This window comes from Ranitomeya variabilis, chromosome 6, assembly GCF_051348905.1.
Source record: "Ranitomeya variabilis isolate aRanVar5 chromosome 6, aRanVar5.hap1, whole genome shotgun sequence".
NCBI lineage: Eukaryota > Metazoa > Chordata > Amphibia > Anura > Dendrobatidae > Ranitomeya > Ranitomeya variabilis.
In genome coordinates, this window is record NC_135237.1 from 329,197,676 (window position 1) to 329,216,060 (window position 18,385).

The window sequence follows — 18,385 nt, forward strand, 5'->3', positions numbered from 1 at the left end:
AGACCCCCTGATGTACCTAAACAGTGGAAACCCCCCAATTCTAACTCCAACCCTAACCCCAACACACCCCTAAACCTAATCCCAACCCGATCCATAATCCTAATCACAACCCTAACGATAATCACAACCCTAACCCCAAAACAACCATAACCCTAATCAGAACCCTAAATCCAACACACCCCTAATCCTAATCTCAACCCTAACCTCAAACCTAACCCTAATCCCAACCTTAACCCTAATCCCAAACCTAACCCTAATCCCAAACATAACCCTAATGCCAACCCTAATCCAAACCCTAACCCTAATCCCAACTCTAACCCTAACTTTAACCGCAACCCTAGTCCTAACTTTAGCCCCAACCCTAACTTTAGCCCCAACCCTAACCCTAAATTTAGCCCCAACCCTAGCCCTAACTTTAGCACCAACCCTAAATTTAGCCCCAACCCTAACCCTAACTTTAGCCCAACCCTAACCCTAACTTTAGCCCCAACCCTAACCCTAACTTTAGCCCCAACCCTAACCCTAAATTTAGCCCCAACCCTAGCCCTAACTTTAGCCCAACCCTAACCCTAACTTTAGCCCCAACCCTAACCCTAACTTTAACCCCAACCCTAAATTTAGCCCCAACCATAAATTTAGCCCCAACCCTAACCCTAAATTTAGCCTCAACCCCAAATTTAGCCCTAACCCTAACTTTAGCCCCAACCCTAAATTTAGCCCCAACTCCTCTAGCTGCTGGCCGACAGATTATGGCGGGCGCACTGCGCATGCGCCCGCCATTTTCTTACCGGAGGAAGAAGCCGGCGGCCAGGAGGGGACACAAGAGGATCCAGGGACACTGGTAAGTATAACAGGGTCCCCGAATCCCCCTATTTCTCTGTCCTCTGATGTGCGATCACATCAGAGGACAGACAATTACACACTTTTTTTTTTGCGGTCGCCGGTAAACAGTTAATTACTGGCGATCGCAAAACAGGGGTCGGTAAAAACCGACCCCGATCATGTTCTTTGGGGTCTCGGCTACCCCCGGCAGCCGAGACCCCTAAGATCCTCCGGGTGCTGGCGGGCGCACTGCGCCCGCAATTTTTTGGCCGGAACAAGATGGCGGCGCCCATCGGGAGCCACGAGGAGCACCGGGGGAGACAGGTGAGTATCGGGGGGCGATCGGGGACCCCATTTCTCTGTCCTCTGATGTGCGATCACATCGGAGGACAGAGAAATTAAATGGGAAATCGCTTTTTTTTTTGCGACCGCCGGTAAACGGTTAATTACCGGCGATCGCAACCCGGGGGTCGGTAAAAAAACCCCGAATCATGTTCTCTGGGCTCTCGGCTACCCCCGGCAACTGAGACCCCAGAGAAAATCCGACTCTGGGGGGCGCTATTCACTTTTTCCACAGCGCCGTTAATTAACGGCGCTGTGGCTTAAGTACCCTTAACTGCCGCCGTTAAAAGGCGTATCGGCGGTTGTTAAGGGGTTAAACTCACAGTTTCTTGTGTTTCCAATAGCGAATGAATATTTAAATATCTTTTGTACTTCAATGTATTTGATACATACCTCATTTTTTGTACTTATACATCAATAAAAATTATTGAGCCAAAAGAAATGTTTAATAAATTGGGAATATTTAATTAGCTTAAAAAATAATGAAGAACATTATGAAAAAAAAATATATTATTAGCACCTATAAATTATTACATAAATCACAACTTTGCTTTCTTTTGGAAGAAACTAATAATTGCATTCATGCACTCCTCTGACAACCAGCGTTCTATGAGACGTTCACACTCCTGAGCATTAACGGCATGAAGCTTTTCTTTTTCTGTCTCGCGAATCAGTTGTTTGGAGAAAGCCAAGGACTAAAGAAAAAGTCAGACAACATTACATTAGGATGCAAAAGGAGATGCTTGATATATCTTGACACACAATTACCCCCTTTGCTTACTTATTAGTATCAGAATAAAAAAGAGTTACTTGTATGTACTTAGCCGAGAACACGTTATAAAAACACAAGTACGTAGCCAGGCGTATGACAAATAATACCTAGCCTTTTTAAGACAAACATATAAAAAGAAGAATCGTAGTTTATGTTCTATACACGATTTGCACCAGAAATGCTATCTGGAACCTGTCATTTGCATTGAAGTCACTAAACCACCAGCATTTGGCTGTACGGCTTGTGAATAGAGGTCCAAATATGCCTCTGTCAATGGTGTCCATTCAAGTATTAGCTATAAAAACTAGTTAGTGTGCAGCCCTGAATGCAAGTTGCCTGAAAAGAGGCATATGCTCTGCACCGTGGAAACTACGCCAGTATACCAAAGTTCTAATTGAACTTACCAACAAAGATTTAAAGGGTAATACCAATATGTCCAAAATAAATAACTGTTAGACACTTCAATTTACTATACATCAAAAAATGTCTGTAAGTGGCCTGATTGCCACCAGACAAAAAAATTCCAACAAAATATAATAAATAAAAAATCAATTTTATTAATGCATAATTAAAATAAATACTTAAAACACACAGGGCTAAAGATCTCCAAATGTGGAGGGGGAAGCACAGAAAAAAATTCAGAAGCATTGGAGTGGAAATGTGTAAACCAATAAAAACCCTGAAAAGGTCAATGTACCCTATAGGCCAAGTAAACAAAACATTGCCACTAATAATGAAATAAATATTAATATAAATATATTGCCCCTGTGGAGGAAAATGAATCAGTGTTTGTAATAGTCAATATACTGATAAATATATAGCCATAATTCCCATAATGAAAAGACTCTGGCAAGTGATGCACAATAGGATCTGATGTAGCAGTATCAATATATCAATTGGTGCATCATAATATCTGATGCATCAACCACATAATGACCAATAAATGTGCCCAAATAGGTCAAATATAAAACATCCATTACCTGAAGGTAAGTGTTGCTGGCCAATAAATAGATCAGGGTGCGTGCTCACCCTCCCGCCCCGACGGGCGCAGTTTCGCTGCTCGTTTCTTCCGGGGACATGAACTAAGTTAATTCAACATTGATGGTTTTACGCAGGTGCAGCTTAGCAGGGTGCTGCGGCATTTTTCTGCTCCTCACACAGCAACTATGACCTCATGTACCCCATTTTCCTCCATATAAACCATCAATGTTGAATTAACTTAGTTCACTATGTGGATATTTTCATATATTAAAGCTGACTTTTATATTAAATACTGCCACGTGGTGCTATAACCATAAAAAGTTAATCAATATATGTATATTATATTGTACATCACATGAATTGGTTTATGATAATTTTTAAAGGAAAAGGCATTCCAAAAATTGCTAGATGTTAGATTTGACAACACTATTATATATGTACTTTTGAATACATTTATTGCTGTGTACTGGCTCTTGAAAAAGACCACGTGAACTGCCGCTCTATCCCTGGATGTCTCTTTTTTGTCCGTTTAGTAAATCTCACGTATTTTGTTATTGTGCAATTGTAAAAAAAAATTTTCTAATACTAATAAAGCATGATACTATTTTTTTACTATGACTATTTATCTTCAATTTTGATCCTGATATCTGTTATATTATATAGGAGCATACATATGTTTCTTAACATTTTGGTTTGATGGATCAGTTGTATAAGTTTTAAAGTTATGGGTGTCGGAACAAGGAAGAAAAAATAAAAATCACCTGGTTTGTATGAATTGTGTTTGAACTCGTTTTGCAAAAACCTTTTTTTGACACAATCCTTTTGCACATGGAAAGGTTTTTCTTTTGCTTACTGAGTAAGACTAGTAAATGTTTGATGCGGGATCGGATGCAGTCATCTCAAAAGACTAGAGATACTAACACTTATCTACTCAGGTTGTCAATTTGTGAGCTCAAACTTACATCTTTGGGTAATTCACCATAAGCCTTGAGTCTCTCCCAAACCTCCTTCTGGAAAGTGCTATCCGGAAAAACTTCAGTGACAAGTCCAAGCTTGCAAGCTTCATGCGCTGTCAGCAACTTGTTAAAAAGAAGTACTTCTACAGCCTGTAAAACACATTGGACACAGAAATCACACACTGATCTATGGTATAAAAAAGCCCCCAAATGGCAAACACTGAAAGAAATGACACATCTTTTGCCTCAAGTTACAATGAGGCTAAATCTGAACACCAATCCTACAATCTGTACCAATTATTTATTTATTGTACTACTAAGACTTTGCACAATAAGCCAAAGCTTCAGCAACATATTTGCTGCAGGAGGCATTACATGCACATTATTCTCAGTGGGAAAAACAAGATAATCTACTAGTTCTGATACCTTTTAATGGCTAAGAAAAATAGAGGGATTTTTGGTACTTACCGTAAAATCTCTTTCTTGGAGCCTTCATTGGGGGACACAGGACAACCATGGGTGTATGCTGCTGCTGCTAGGAGGCTGACACCATGCAAAAAAGGAAAACGGCGTAGCTCCTCCCCGGCAGTATACACCCACCGACAGGCACCAAGCACCTCAGTTAGTGCAAAAAGCAGTAGGAGAAGCGACAGAACTCATAACAGTAAAAGTACCAACTCAACTAGGGTCTCCAGGCCCCAAACACGGTACCAGAACAAACCAGTAGGGAGGGTGCTGTGTCCCCCAATGAAGGCTCCAAGAAAGAGATTTTACGGTAAGTACCAAAAATCCCTCTTTCTTTATCGCTTCATTGGGGGACACAGGACAACCATGGGACGTCCAAAAGCAGTCCCGGAAAGGGGTGGGTAGAAAGGAAGAGAGAAAAGGTCTCAGGTCGGCCGGTGTGCGACCGCCGCCTGCAGTACCTTCCTACCAAGACCTTCATCGGACGAGGCTTGGGTATGAACCCGATAGAACCTCGTAAACGTGTGCAAAGACGACCAGGTTGCGGCCTTGCAAACTTGTAAGGCGGAGGCCTGGTGGCGAACAGTCCAAGAAGCTCCGACAGCTCTGGTGGAGTGAGCTCGCACCCCCGGGGGAGGACGTGCTTCATGAACACGGTACGATTCTGAAATTGCCGAGCGAATCCAGAGCGAAATGGTGGATTTAGACGCTTGAAAGCCCTTCCGACGACCTTCAGAAACGACAAGGAGAGAATCGGATTGACGGAAGGGAGCGGTTCTAGAAAGATAGACCCGAATGGCCCTGACCACGTCAAGCTTGTGAAGAGACTTCTCCAAAGGATGAGCCGGAGAAGGGCAAAATGATGGAAGGACAATGCCTTCGTTGATGTGAAAAAGCCGAGACCACCTTGGGAAGGAATTCAGGAACCGGTCGAAGAACGACCTTATCCTGATGAAGAATCAGGAAAGGGGAACGACATGACAGGGCTGCCAACTCGGAGACCCTCCTGATGGATGTAATGGCAATGAGGAAGGCGACCTTCCAAGAGAGAAGGGAAAAGGGCATGTCATGAAGAGGCTCAAAGGGAGCAGCCTGAAGAGAAAAGGACATTGGAAAAACCTCATTGGTTTCGCACCAGCGAAAGAACGCTTTCCAGTACCTATGGTAGATACGGGAAGAAGCCGGTTTTCTGGCTCTGATCATGGTCTGTATGACCTGGGAAGAGAGACCAGAGTTTTTCAAGACTGCGGCCTCAACGGCCATGCCATTAAACTCAGCGACTGAGAACTCTGGTGGTAGAGAGGTCCCTGCGAGAGGAGATCTGGCCGATCTGGGAGTCTCCAAGGAGTGTCCGCGAGCATGTTTACGAGCTTGGCGTACCACGGCCGCCTTGGCCAGTCCGGCGCTATCAGTATGACTGGAATCCCTTCCAACTTGATCTTCTTTACCACCCTTGGAATCAAGGGGAGGGGTGGGAACAGGTAGGGAAACTGAAACTGGGACCATGGAATTACCAGGGCATCGTGGCCGACGGCAAGAGGATCCCAGGACCTGGCGACAAACTGAGGGACCTTGTGGTTCATCCGCGACGCCATAAGATCGACGTCTGGCGTACCCCAGCGGAGGCAAATTTGATTGAAGACTGCGGGGTGGAGAGACCACTCGCCCGCTGCTAGGCCCTGGCGACAGTCGGCTGCCCAGTTTTCGACCCCGTGGATATGAACGGCTGATATGACCGGAACGTGGCGTTCCGCCCACCGAAGAATCTTTGCCACTTCTGCCATTACTTGGCCGCTGCGAGTCCCGCCCTGGTGGTTTAAGTACGCCACGGCCGTGGCATTGTCCGACTGGATGCGGACGGGAAAATTTAACAGAAGAGACTGCCAGCGGGTTAACGCAAGGAAGATTGCCCTGATCTCCAGAAGGTTGATGGGAATGAGAGCTTCCTGGGTGGTCCAACGGCCCTGAGCCGTGTGTTGTCGGAAGACTGCTCCCCACCCAAGAAGGCTGGCATTGGTGGTGATGACCTGCCACTGAAGGGGAAGAAATGATCTTCCTCTCAGGAGAGAGGAGGACAACGTCCACCAGGTTAGGGACTGACGGACCTGGAGAGGAAGGTGGACGGGACGGTCTAGGGAGTCCAAGGACCTGTTCCAGGTGGATAGGAGGAATAGTTGGAGGGGGCGGGTGTGGAACTGGGCGAAAGGAACAGCCTCCTTGAAGGCCACCATCTTTCCCAGGATTCCCATGCAGAAACGTAGTGACTGAGGGGCTGGGCGTTTGAGAAGGCGGACCGCCTTGAGGAGTACTGAGAACTTGTTCTCTGGGAGGAAGACCCGAGCTAAGTTCGTGTCGAACACCATGCCCAGAAAGGACAGTCGTTGGGATGGAATCAGAGAGGATTTGGTCCGGTTGATAATCCAGCCGAGACGGGTCAGGGTGTCCAGGGAGACCTGGAGACTGTGGGCACAGTCTAGACGAGAGGACCCCTTGATCAACAGATCGTCCAGGTAGGGGATAACGAGGATCCCCCTGGAACGAAGGAGGGCCATGACCGCCACCATGATTTTGGTGAAGACCCTGGGGGCAGACGCTAAACCGAAGGGGAGAGCCGTGAACTGGTAGTGATTGTCCCCGACAGCAAACCGAAGGAATCTCTGATGCCGTACGCAGATGGGGACATGAAGGTACGCATCTTGGATGTCGACCGAGCAGAGGAACTCCCCGGGTTCCATGGCGGCGATTACTGACCACAGGGATTCCATTCTGAAGTGGCGAGGTCGGACGTGGCGGTTCAGAAGCTTCAAATCCAGGATAGGGCGAAGAGACCCGTCCTTCTTTGGGACTACAAAAAGGTTCGAGTAGAACCCGCAAAAACGGTCTTCGGGAGGAACGGGAATTACGACTCCGGCGGCGACCAGAGACGTTACGGCTTGAAGCAAGCTGGGTAAATGGGACGGTTGCTTTGGGGGGGCGAGAGAGAAAGAAGCGATTTTCCGGGAGGGTAGAAAATTCGATCTTGTACCCGAAGGTGATAATCTCTCTGACCCAGGCGTAGCTGATCACTGACAGCCAGGTGTCTTTGAAGAGAAGAAGCCTGCCTCCCACCCTGGAAAGACTCCCAGGTGGGGGCGACCCGTCACTTGGAACGGTATCTGTTGGAACGAGGTCCGGAAGACCTGGGGAGGTGGAGCCCTGGATCTCCACATGGGAGCTGGCTTGTAAGAGGGTTTTCTACGTTCACCCGTGGAAGCGGGTCACTCTTGTTGCGAAGAGGAATCTAAGGCTGCAAACGGACGAAAGGGGCGAAATGTTCGAGGAGCCTTTGGGTTAAAGAAGCGTTTTGGCTTGGACTGGGGGAGAGAGGTACTCTTGCCCCCAGTCGCATCTGAGATAATTTGATCCAGACGAGTGCCAAAAAGCCTGGAACCTTGAAACGCCAAGTTGGTGAGAGACTTTTTGGAAGTAGCATCTGCATTCCATGCTTTGAGACAAAGAATGCGGCGCATAGCGACAACGTTGCTGCCCTGGCTGAACAGGCTGCTGCATCTAAGGAGGCAGTGAGAAGGTATTTCCCTGCGTGGTTAATCTGGTCGGTGAGGTCAGCCAGCTCGGTAGGGGAGGCCGAAGCCAAAATGCCTCGGCGGAGAATCTTGGCCCAGGCAGATATGGCCTTAGCCACCCATGTGGAAGCAAAGCTGAGGCAGAGGGAAGCACCCGTTGCCTCAAAAGCTGATTTGGCCAGCGCCTCAATTTGTCTGTCCGATGCGTCCTTAAGCGACGCACCGTCCGGTAAGGAGAGAACAGTCTTGGAGGATAGACGGGAGATCGGTGGATCGACCTTGGGAGATTCAGCCCACTTGGAGAGAAGATCGGCGCTAAAGGGATAGAGCACGTCCAGATGTTTTCTACCCGAAAAACGTTTTTCAGGATGTTCCCAGTGTTTAGACAGGGTAGACTCAAACTCCTCATGGGTAGGAAAGGAGCGAGAGGGACGCTTCACCCGCTTAAAGGAGACAGAGGAATCCTGGGGGGAAACCTCGTCTTGTTTTAGTTTGAGGGTTAGTGATATAGCCGAAATAAGACTATCTACGAATCGGAGTCAGAACCGGACTGGGAGTCCGCATCAGACCCAATGTCCTCCTCCGAAGAGGGGAATTGGGAGGAGGAGAGCAGCTTGAGCGCTGTGGAGGGACCTGGAGAACCAGACGAAGAGCCATACAGAGTCCTCTTTCTAGAGCGGCTGGCTGATTTGTCTCCCTGTGGTTCAGGGTCAGGTGCGGCCGACTCACCATCGAAGACGGTCGGAGCGCTGGTGGCTGAAGGCTGTGGAAGACGTTCAAGCGCCTGGACCAGGGACTGAGATACCTTAGTCAAATCAGAGACCGACTGCGAGATAGCAACGGCCCACTCAGGGGGAGGGGGAGCGCCCCCATCCCGAGAGTCAGAATCTTCCTGCGGGGCAGACATGGCAGGAGGACTGCAGGACTGCCAGAGAGGCGACGATTGGCCTACAGACCACTTTATCTTACAACGAGCACAGGCGTAGTGAGTTATGGTAGGTTTGGTAAAGAAGGCTCCAGAAGAGTTGGACATAAGGATATTCTGCAGCACTATACTACAGAAAAGGCTAAAGGGCCTACAGTGGTATGGATAATACCAGGGAGAAGCCAATATAGCGTCGCAATCCTACCGCACCGCAGAGCAGAGTTGTCCGTGTACCCCAACACACGATGTCTCCTGTGCATGGAGCTGCTGAAGCAGGGAGTGCCAGCAGAGAAGAAGGGGCGGTGCTGTACTGAGAGGAATAAGCCAAGGCTCCTGATAGGGCTGTACTGAAAGGGAAGGGTGTGCCCGGGATGTAAAAACCCCTCTGAGTGGAGGAGGAAAAGAGCGCCGAAAAAGGAGTGGGCGTGGCCTATCGGAGGGGGCGTGGCCGGCCGCAGCGGTGAAAGTGAAAGTAAAAAACGGCCGTGACTCTGTGTGAAAGCACTGTACATTTAGACAGGGAAATACTGCTGCGGGGGAGCGGCTGCTGAAGCGCTGGTACCTGCATGTTCCGGTTCCACAGGTAGAGGGAGAGAGGATAGACCAGGGGCCCGATGAGAGAGGGGTAACTGGAACAGAATCCTTCGTTCAGAAGACAGCCTCGACCCCAAAACAAGGGGGAGGGTCACCGCTGGTGACCACTGTCTTCCTCTCAGCCCTCTCCGAGGAGAGGGGTGAGGGGGACTGTTTGGCAAGGACCGCCACCATAAAGACCCTGGAGCACCTGGGAGGGTGACAGGGGATAGTGTCCTGCCGGCGGTCTGAGAGCTGCAATGCGGACGACACCACACTGGTCACTCAGCCGCCCTCCTGGGGAGGCAGGGTGAAAGATTGCACCCTGAATCCCTGAATGCTGTATCTGAAAAAGAAAAGCCAAAATGTTAATAAAAACAACAAAACCTGTAAAGGAATCAAGATTAGCAGCGGATCTGAAGATCCAGGTCCGCCTCCTACAGACACTAAGCACAAGCTGAGGTGCTTGGTGCCTGTCGGTGGGTGTATACTGCCGGGGAGGAGCTACACCTTTTTCCTTTTTTGCATAGTGTCAGCCTCCTAGCAGCAGCAGCATACACCCATGGTTGTCCTGTGTCCCACAATGAAGCGATAAAGAAAAAATAAATTATGTTACAAAGCAATTTTGAGACTTCTTGGGTCCCTTCCTCAGGCATGGTATAATAAAGTTTCTGAAGAAACAAAATATATCATAACAACGAGATTATCTTGTTTTTCTCACTGAGAGCATTATTTTTTTTTTTTAAACTGGCTAACACGGTACCAACCCCCCTTTCTTTCTCTTATGCACATTATTGGGATGGCGCAGCTCTTGTATCTGCACAATCACCAAAGGAACCCCACTGATCGACAGCCAGGCGACCACTACCAGGGTTGGCGATAATTTTGATCCTGGCATTCAAGTGGATGACAGAGGGAAGGGGGAATCTGTTTTCATTCCATTGCCCAGCCTCCCAATCTTGCGGGATCATCATGGGTTGCTGTGGCACCACAGGCGCCGACAATTATCTTCCAGACGCCTAAAAGGATGGCTGGCGATGCCTCACTTAACAGGAATAATACACTACAATAAAAGAGCTCTGCTGTATGTTACATGATCGATCTGGCTCATACATGTTTAGATCCCTTGCCTGTGAGGGCAGGATCCAGTCCCCTTATGTACCAGTCTGTCAGTTTGTGTACTTTTATGTATGAACGTAACCCTTTTCCCATGTACGGCACCACATATACAATACCATTAAAAAATACTAAATATAATGCCATAATTGCTGCCATCTCATCATCCAAAAAAAAAAAAAAGCGAAATACCCAAATCATAGCAATAAAACAGCAAGCCCTGTCAGAAAACTATCAAAAGTTACAGCGCTCAGAATATGTACAACACCTTAAAAATTATTATTTTTTTAATAATGTAATAAACATGAATAGGCTTTTTTCAGATTTTATCATTGTAACGGAACAGTAAATGGCACAAAAAAAAGGAAAGACAGGATGGAATTGTAATGTTTGCCTTCTATTCTGTGAAGAGCAGAACAAAAATGGTTACCTCAATGAACCATTTTAAAAAGAATTTGTGATAAATATTGACCTGTCCATTCAAGGACATTTTAGCTATAGTATGAAATCCTGTTTTTCTTGTCTGTGGAATTGCCTTTGTACTGTTTGTTGTGAAACTGCCGCCCACGAAACAGTTTTTTCTTTCTTTCCTGTTTTGTCTCTTTGTTTAAACATGCAAAACTTGTATAACCACTGAACCTACCGATACAACTATATAAAGAAGGGATAGCACCTTGAAGGCAGGCGTGCTTCAGAGACTTCCCAGTGATACACTATACAAGACGTGTCTTGTGTATTATTTCTGGTGATTCCCCACTTCCAAATGCTGCTCCGACTGAGTGTGATCTTGACATTTCCTGGCGCCTGAACAGGGACCCGAGGTCTGTGTATTCCTTCAAGAACACCGGCAGAATACGAACGAAAAGAGAATCTGGGATAATGGACGGCAGATGAACAAAAACCTGGCCAGGTAAGAGACACTGTTAGATCTCTTATATCTGCCCTGCACTGTCCGTAAGATTTTCTGTGTCGTGTTCTTTAGCGGGTAGTTCTAGTAGAGGAGGATACCTATAGCTCGGGTTCTTGAACTATTTAGGAATTGATCACCTCACGGAGTACGGCATTGAATGAGAGTGAATGTGAATAAAAGGTGTGTGGAAGTTGGGAATAGCCCTATAAGCCGCCCAGGGTGTTGAAACAGAAGAAGTGACTGTCCCACTGGGCAACGTGGTTGCGTCCTTTCGGGGAGACCTCCGCGCCTATGGTTCAATCTCTGACCCTGTCTTTGACAAAAACCTGGTGACGGATAAGTGTATGATAGTATGAGCCCAGGACAGATAAATTAGCCTGGGACAAGAATACGTTGTGTATGATAGTATGAGCCCAGGACAGATAAATTAGCCTGGGACAAGATACGTTGTATGTTCTTTTTCTTTTTCTGTCTGGTTGCATTTGTGTTGTTTGCTATAGGTGTAGGAATCAGGATTTTCTTACATCAACACGGTACGCAGAAGCCGTTAAACATCCTAGCTCCTTAGGAAGAAGGTAACGAGGTATTCTCATACCCAAACGCCACCTAGGGCAAGAAAAGACATCCTAGCTCCTTAGGAAGAAGGTAACGAGGTATTCTCATACCCAAACGCCACCTAGGGCAAGAAAGCTCAGGATAATGGGGAAAATGGGGAATAAGCAAACAAAGTCGGAACCAGAAGAATTAGATATCTATACTATCATAAAGGAGAGAAGTGGTGAAGATGCCACTAAGGGGCTGAGAAAGATTTTTAGTAAGTTTGGAGTTACTAGGGCAGAAGCTTTTAGTAGAAAAAAATGGGAAGGAATTCAGGAAAAAAAAAAAAGAAGGGCATAATCAGAGACAAGAAATGGATAGATCAGATCCAAGCGTTGATTGATGTCTCTAGGGTAGCAGAAATGCTGTGGTCTGCCCTATTGGAACAAGCATGTGGGCATGACAGCATGTGCATTTAGCTAAACTGATCTGTGTGTATGAGGAATCCCTGTGTAATGCAGATTCCCAAAATTTCCACTGCCAGTGTTGTGTGACTAATGTGCAGAGAGTGTGTGCCTTACAGACACAACTGGCAGAGAATGAACAGTATAATGTAGACAGAGAAAAGCAGATTGCTAGTCTTGAATCACAACTGCTGAAAATGAAAAATCATTGTGTTGATATGGAAGCCCAGCTGATTCAGTCTGGGGCTGAGGTCAGAGCTGTGAAGGAAATGGCAGCAGCCAGTGATGCCATTGTTAATCAGTGCAGTATGGAGCTGGATACTAGTTCCCAACTGATTACTAGTCTGAAAAATATCATCAATGATTTTTCAAATGTGGTGCCGGCCTTCTCTTTGTCTCTGAACACAAGGTCAGATCCCCGACCAATTGTGCCCTGTGCAGGGCAAAAAGGGGGGAGTGATGGAAAAGGTGAGGGATCAAATATTTTATCAAATTTTGATCCAATAATAAAAAGTAATGACAGATATGTGCTGTCTAAATTACAAAGAAAGTTCAAACGTGACATTGTTAAGAGTGCATCCTTAGTAATGGAAGAGTTTAAAAGTTCCAGACAGAGGGAGGTATGTTCTGTCCGGGCCCATAAATCAGGCTTGGCATGTGTTACATGTTATGCCTGTGCTGGCTCCGGCCATATTGCCAGGTACTGCAAATGGCCGGGTACGATGAAGGAGAGGAAATATTATTCTGTGAAATGTTTTAAATGTGGTCACTTTGGACATATTGCAAGGAACTGTTACTGCACAAGTAATTGTGAGGGGCCTAGCAATATTGTCAGGGAGCACAGGCATTTTCACAGACATAATGGCATTTTCTCTCAGTCTGTCCCAAGCCACGGGCAAACTCCTCAAAATGGCCAATTACAACCAGGGAGGATAGTGAGGTCTTGATGTAAACTCAGATTATAGAGTTTCTATCTGGTCTCTGGTCTTTCATTGTTTGTTTTGTTTTAGCTCCTTTTATTCTTCTTCTATTTGCTAAGTTTGCTCTTTTGTTATTGAAATGAATTGTTAGACCAGTGTGGTTAAGGGTACCGTCACACTAAGCAACGTCGCCAGCGATCTGTGACGTTGCAGCGTCCTAGGTAGCGATATCGCTGTATTTGACACGCAGCAGCGATCAGAATCCCGCTGTGAAATTGCTGGTCGCTGCTAGAAGGTCTGCACATTATTTGGTCGCTAGGTCGCCGTGTATCGCCGTGTTTGACAGCAAAAGCAACCATACCAGCGACATTTTACGCTGGTAACCAGGGTAAACATCGGGTTACTAAGCGCAGGGCCGCGCTTAGTAACCCGATGTTTACCCTGGTTACCAGCGTAAAATGTAAAAAAAAACAAACAGCACATACTCACATGCTTCCCCCGGCGTCCGCTTCCCACACTGACTGAGCGCCGCAAATTGAAAGTGAAAGCACAGCACAGCGGTGACGTCACCGCTGTGCCCTGCTACTGCCGGCGCTCAGTCATTACAGGAAGCGGACGCCGGGGGACGCATGTAAGTATGTACTTACATTTTACGCTGGTAACCAGGGTAAACATCGGGTTACTAAGCGCGGCCCTGCGCTTAGCAACCCGATGTTTACCCTGGTTACCCGGGGACCTCGGCATCGTTGGTCGCTGGAGAGCGGTCTGTGTGACAGCTCTCCAGCGACCAAACAGCGACGCTGCAGCGATCGGCATCGCTGTCGCTATCGCTGCAGCGTCGCTTAGTGTGACGGTACCTTTAGACAGGAGGCAGAAGGGCCTTATCTGAGGTGCAATGTGATTGCAATGATAATAGGATTTGTTAGTTGTTTTTTTTTTTTTTTTTTTGCTGTTTTCTATCAGACCCCCCTGTGGTTTTTAACTCCAGGTTTCCATAGAATTCATAATGATAAGAGTAACACAGATCACAGGATAATAGAGTCACATCCATGGATGCTCTGATTTGTTGCTTGAACTAAGATAGGTAGGGAAGTGTGTGTTCACCTAAGCTTTGAAGTTCAGCTGTAAAACTGACTTTGTTTGTTTGTTTTCCTGTGCATCTTAGATTAGATAAAGGGTGTTGTTACGTGAGCTAAGATAGGCGAGTAAGCATGGACAGATAACGGATGTACACGATGGAGTGTCATGTTATACAGTGTGCTGACCTTGAAGTTTGGACGGACAACATGGTTTCGTTCACCTGATGCAGGATACAACTAGAGTCAGTGTACCTTAGCTAAAAGTTTAGTTTTCCTAGGGTGTTAAGTAGCCGCAATTTCACTGTTATTAGATAAAGCTTCTGAGATTGTTCTTGATCACCCACTTCTAGTTCAGACCACTCATGATGTACATGGCATTCTTAACCAGGTCCAACCTAAACATATTTCAATGGCCAGACACCTCCGTCTCCAATGTTCCCTACTACTGCCGCCCAACATTTCCTTTGCCAGGATTCAGACTCTTAATCTCGCGTCTTTGCTCCCTTTAGAGTCTGAGGGGGGTACCATACCTGAGGAAACTGCACTCTCCAACTCCTTTGACCCATCAAAGTCAATGCATTGTTGTGTACAATTAATGGAACAAGAGACTCAGGGCTTATGTAATGTACGTGACAAGCCACTCTGTAATGCTACATTTGAACTTTTCATAGATGGCAGTAGATATGCAGATATGAATGGACAATTTCATACAGGTTATGCGGTAGTAACTCAGCATGAAGTGCTGAAAGCAGAACCTCTCCCTGCTAATCAGTCTGCACAAGAAGCAGAACTTACGGCATTGGTTGAAGCTCTAAAAATAGCCAAAGATCAGACAGCAAACATATACACTGATTCTAGATATGCACATGGCATTATTTTCGATTTTGGCGTAATATGGAGAGCCAGAGGTTATATGACTGCTTCAGGCCAACCTGTTAAACATGCCTCCCTCATTAGACAGATTCTGGAGGCAGCACAAGAAACTAAAGAAATAGCGGTGATAAAGGTAGCTGCACATGTGAGACTCGACACCGAGGAAGCCAGGGGTAACGATAAAGCCGACAAGGCAGCAAAACAGGCAGCACGTAAACCCTTACATCATGCCCACACACTAGATAGCTCTGAAGATGATGAGGAGAGATTGAAGGAAGCTCAGAAACAGGTAGACGACGAAGAACGAGGGCAGTGGCAGAAAAAAGGGGCAGAAGATCAGCAAGGATTATGGAAAAAAGGAACTTTGTTGTGTTTACCCAGAGCCTGGTACCCCGCAGTGGCAAGTGACCTCCACCTACCCACGCATGTGTCGGCAAATGGTATGACGCTCAAGGTAAAAGAAAGGTGGTTGGCTCCAGGCTTTGGTAATTTTGCTCGGAACATGTGTGCTGCATGCGCTATATGCCTGGCACACAATCCAGGTCAGACCATTAAAACCCCAACCAAGCATCATGTAAGACCACTGTATCCCTTTCAAAGACTCCAGATCGACTACATCCAACTTCCTAGGTACAATGGATACGAATATGTGCTTGTGTGTGTGGACATGTTCTCAGGGTGGCCAGAGGCTTATCCAGTTCGTAAAGCCTCAGCAAAAACTACTGCCATTAAAATAGCACATGAACTGATACCCCGTTACGGCATGCCTGAGGTGATCGAGTCAGATAGGGGTACCCATTTTACTGGGGAAATATTCCAGAATGTTATGAAAATGTTGGGAGTAGAAAACCAGTTTCACACTCCGTATCACCCACAGAGTTCAAGTAAAGTGGAAAGATTAAATGGAAGAATAAAATTAAAAATCCAGAAGGCCATGGCAGAAACAGGAAAGCCTTGGACCGAGTGTCTACCACTTGCCCTGTATTCCATCCGAAACGCCCCAAGGGGGAAGGCTAAGCTGTCACCACATGAGATTCTTTTTGGTAGAGCAGCAAATTTGGGCTGTTATTTTCCACAACAACTGATGTTGAATACTGAGACTTTAACTGCTTATGTACAAGAATTACAAAAACGTTTAACTAAAGTGCATTCGCAAGTTTTTGCTTCCCTTCCAGATCCAGAAAATCTCGAAGGAGGCCACAAGTTGGAACCTGGTGATCAAGTCTACGTGAAAAGACACACCAGAAAGACTCTGGAACCGAGGTTTGACGGACCTTTCCAAGTCCTGTTAACAACTCCGACAGCAGTCAAGCTTGAAGGAAAGGCATCATGGATACATGCAAGCCATTGCAAAAAAGCAGTATAAGACTCATGATATTGATGTTAATAATGTTAACCTCAACGGAGGCATGGGAAAGACTGAATTCTCTAGCCCCTTTGAACAATAGATTCGTACAACATCATAGAAAATTAGTGCATGACTTGTTAAATAATACGCAACCCCTGGCAGATTGTTGGATCTGTACCCATTCACCAGTATCAGCCACAAGTATACCTTTTCTAGCAGTTCCCGTGTCAGCTGAAGAAATATTCGCTTGGCCTAATTGTTCAGACAACCTGGCCAACAACCAACCTGGCAATACTAGACTATGGAATACTACAATCGCCATACCAGTTGTGGGATGGGTAGAATTTCCTTGGTGGCAGGGCAATCTTACAGGAAAAATAGGCAACTTACAATATTTAGCATTCAAGGGAGGAAAATGGGTACCTAGGAATAAGACTGGATTAACTGATTTAGGACAGGTCCCCACTGAAAATCTACAGCTCAGTTTCAGTACAACCACCCCTTCCTCTGATGCTTTCAAACCTACAGTATTGGAAAGATACATACATAATAGAAAATGGGAACATTCCGAGTTGTTCCCCCAAGGTGATGCAAACAGTTGTACAAGTAAGCCGGGGAACCTGGTTTGTAATGAATCCAATGAGTATGTCAACGGAATGCATGTATGTGGGAATCCCGCAGCCGGGTACTGTAGCCCCTTGGGACAAAAACCCTCTTGGTGTATGCTTCAGAATGTATCTAGTTTTGTGGATTTGGCTCACAGATTGGTATTGCAGCACTCAGCTTTGTGGGATCTGCCTGAGGGTACATTTTAGATATGCGGAGAAGGAGCATATAAATGGCTTCCCGTAGGTATAAAGGGTACTTGTACATTAGGACGCCTAACCCCGGCTACTTTCATAATTTCAAATAAACAAGTGAATATGCAAGCCGTGCCCAAGCACACATTGTATAAAAGAGCTGCAGATAACTCACCACGTCCCTCGGGGAGGCCGCATATAGTACAAATGGGAATTCCCAACAAAATTGCTAGTACCATTTTTATTTATCCTATGTTAACACAGATGTGGGATAAATTAGTTAGAGCCACGGATTATCTAGATGATCAGATTTGGGATATATTGGACATATTAAATACTAGTATAGCTGTACAGAATCAGCTTATAATAATCACTAACCAACATACCCTGGTATTGGATTACCTAACTGCCTCACAAGGGGGTATGTGTCAAATCATCGGACCCACCTGCTGTCATTATATAGACCCAAATAGTACTATGAGTATGAGATTTAAATTAGAAGACGTACAACGACTCAGGGATCAGTATGACAAAGACAATGACAAAAATAAGGATAGCTGGTGGTCAGATACCTTTTCTTTTCTTAACCCGGCCAATTGGTTCAGAGGGATCGGTGGGTGGGTTACCGGGATTATGCAAAGCCTAATACATAGTTATGGTTATTGTAATTATATATGTATTATTCAAGGTTGTACTCAAGGGTATCTCGGTATGCACAAATAAATTTTGTGTAATGGATGCGAGAATATAAAGTTTTTTTGTTTTTTTTTTTGTTGTAATATCACAAAAAGAATGACTAAAATGATCGTCTATATGACAAGGTTTTGAATGGAATATGTCAAAGGGGGGATTGTGAAGAGCAGAACAAAAATGGTTACCTCAATGAACCATTTTAAAAAGAATTTGTGATAAATATTGACCTGTCCATTCAAGGACATT

The 18,385-nt window shown here is 45.8% G+C and overlaps 1 protein-coding gene across 1 annotated transcript in view; it reads right to left on the bottom strand.

The window, feature by feature from the left end:
• Positions 1-1,608: 1,608 nt before the first annotated feature.
• Positions 1,609-18,385, bottom strand: part of LOC143782404 (enoyl-CoA delta isomerase 2-like) — a 21,786-nt gene continuing 5,009 nt past the window's right edge. The window contains exons 4-5 of the mRNA XM_077269806.1: positions 3,880-4,023; positions 1,609-1,859 (exon numbers count right to left, since the gene is read on the bottom strand). Coding sequence (XP_077125921.1) covers positions 1,704-1,859; positions 3,880-4,023 — 300 coding nt within the window. The 3' untranslated portion in view covers positions 1,609-1,703. The remainder of the gene's footprint in view (positions 1,860-3,879; positions 4,024-18,385) is intronic.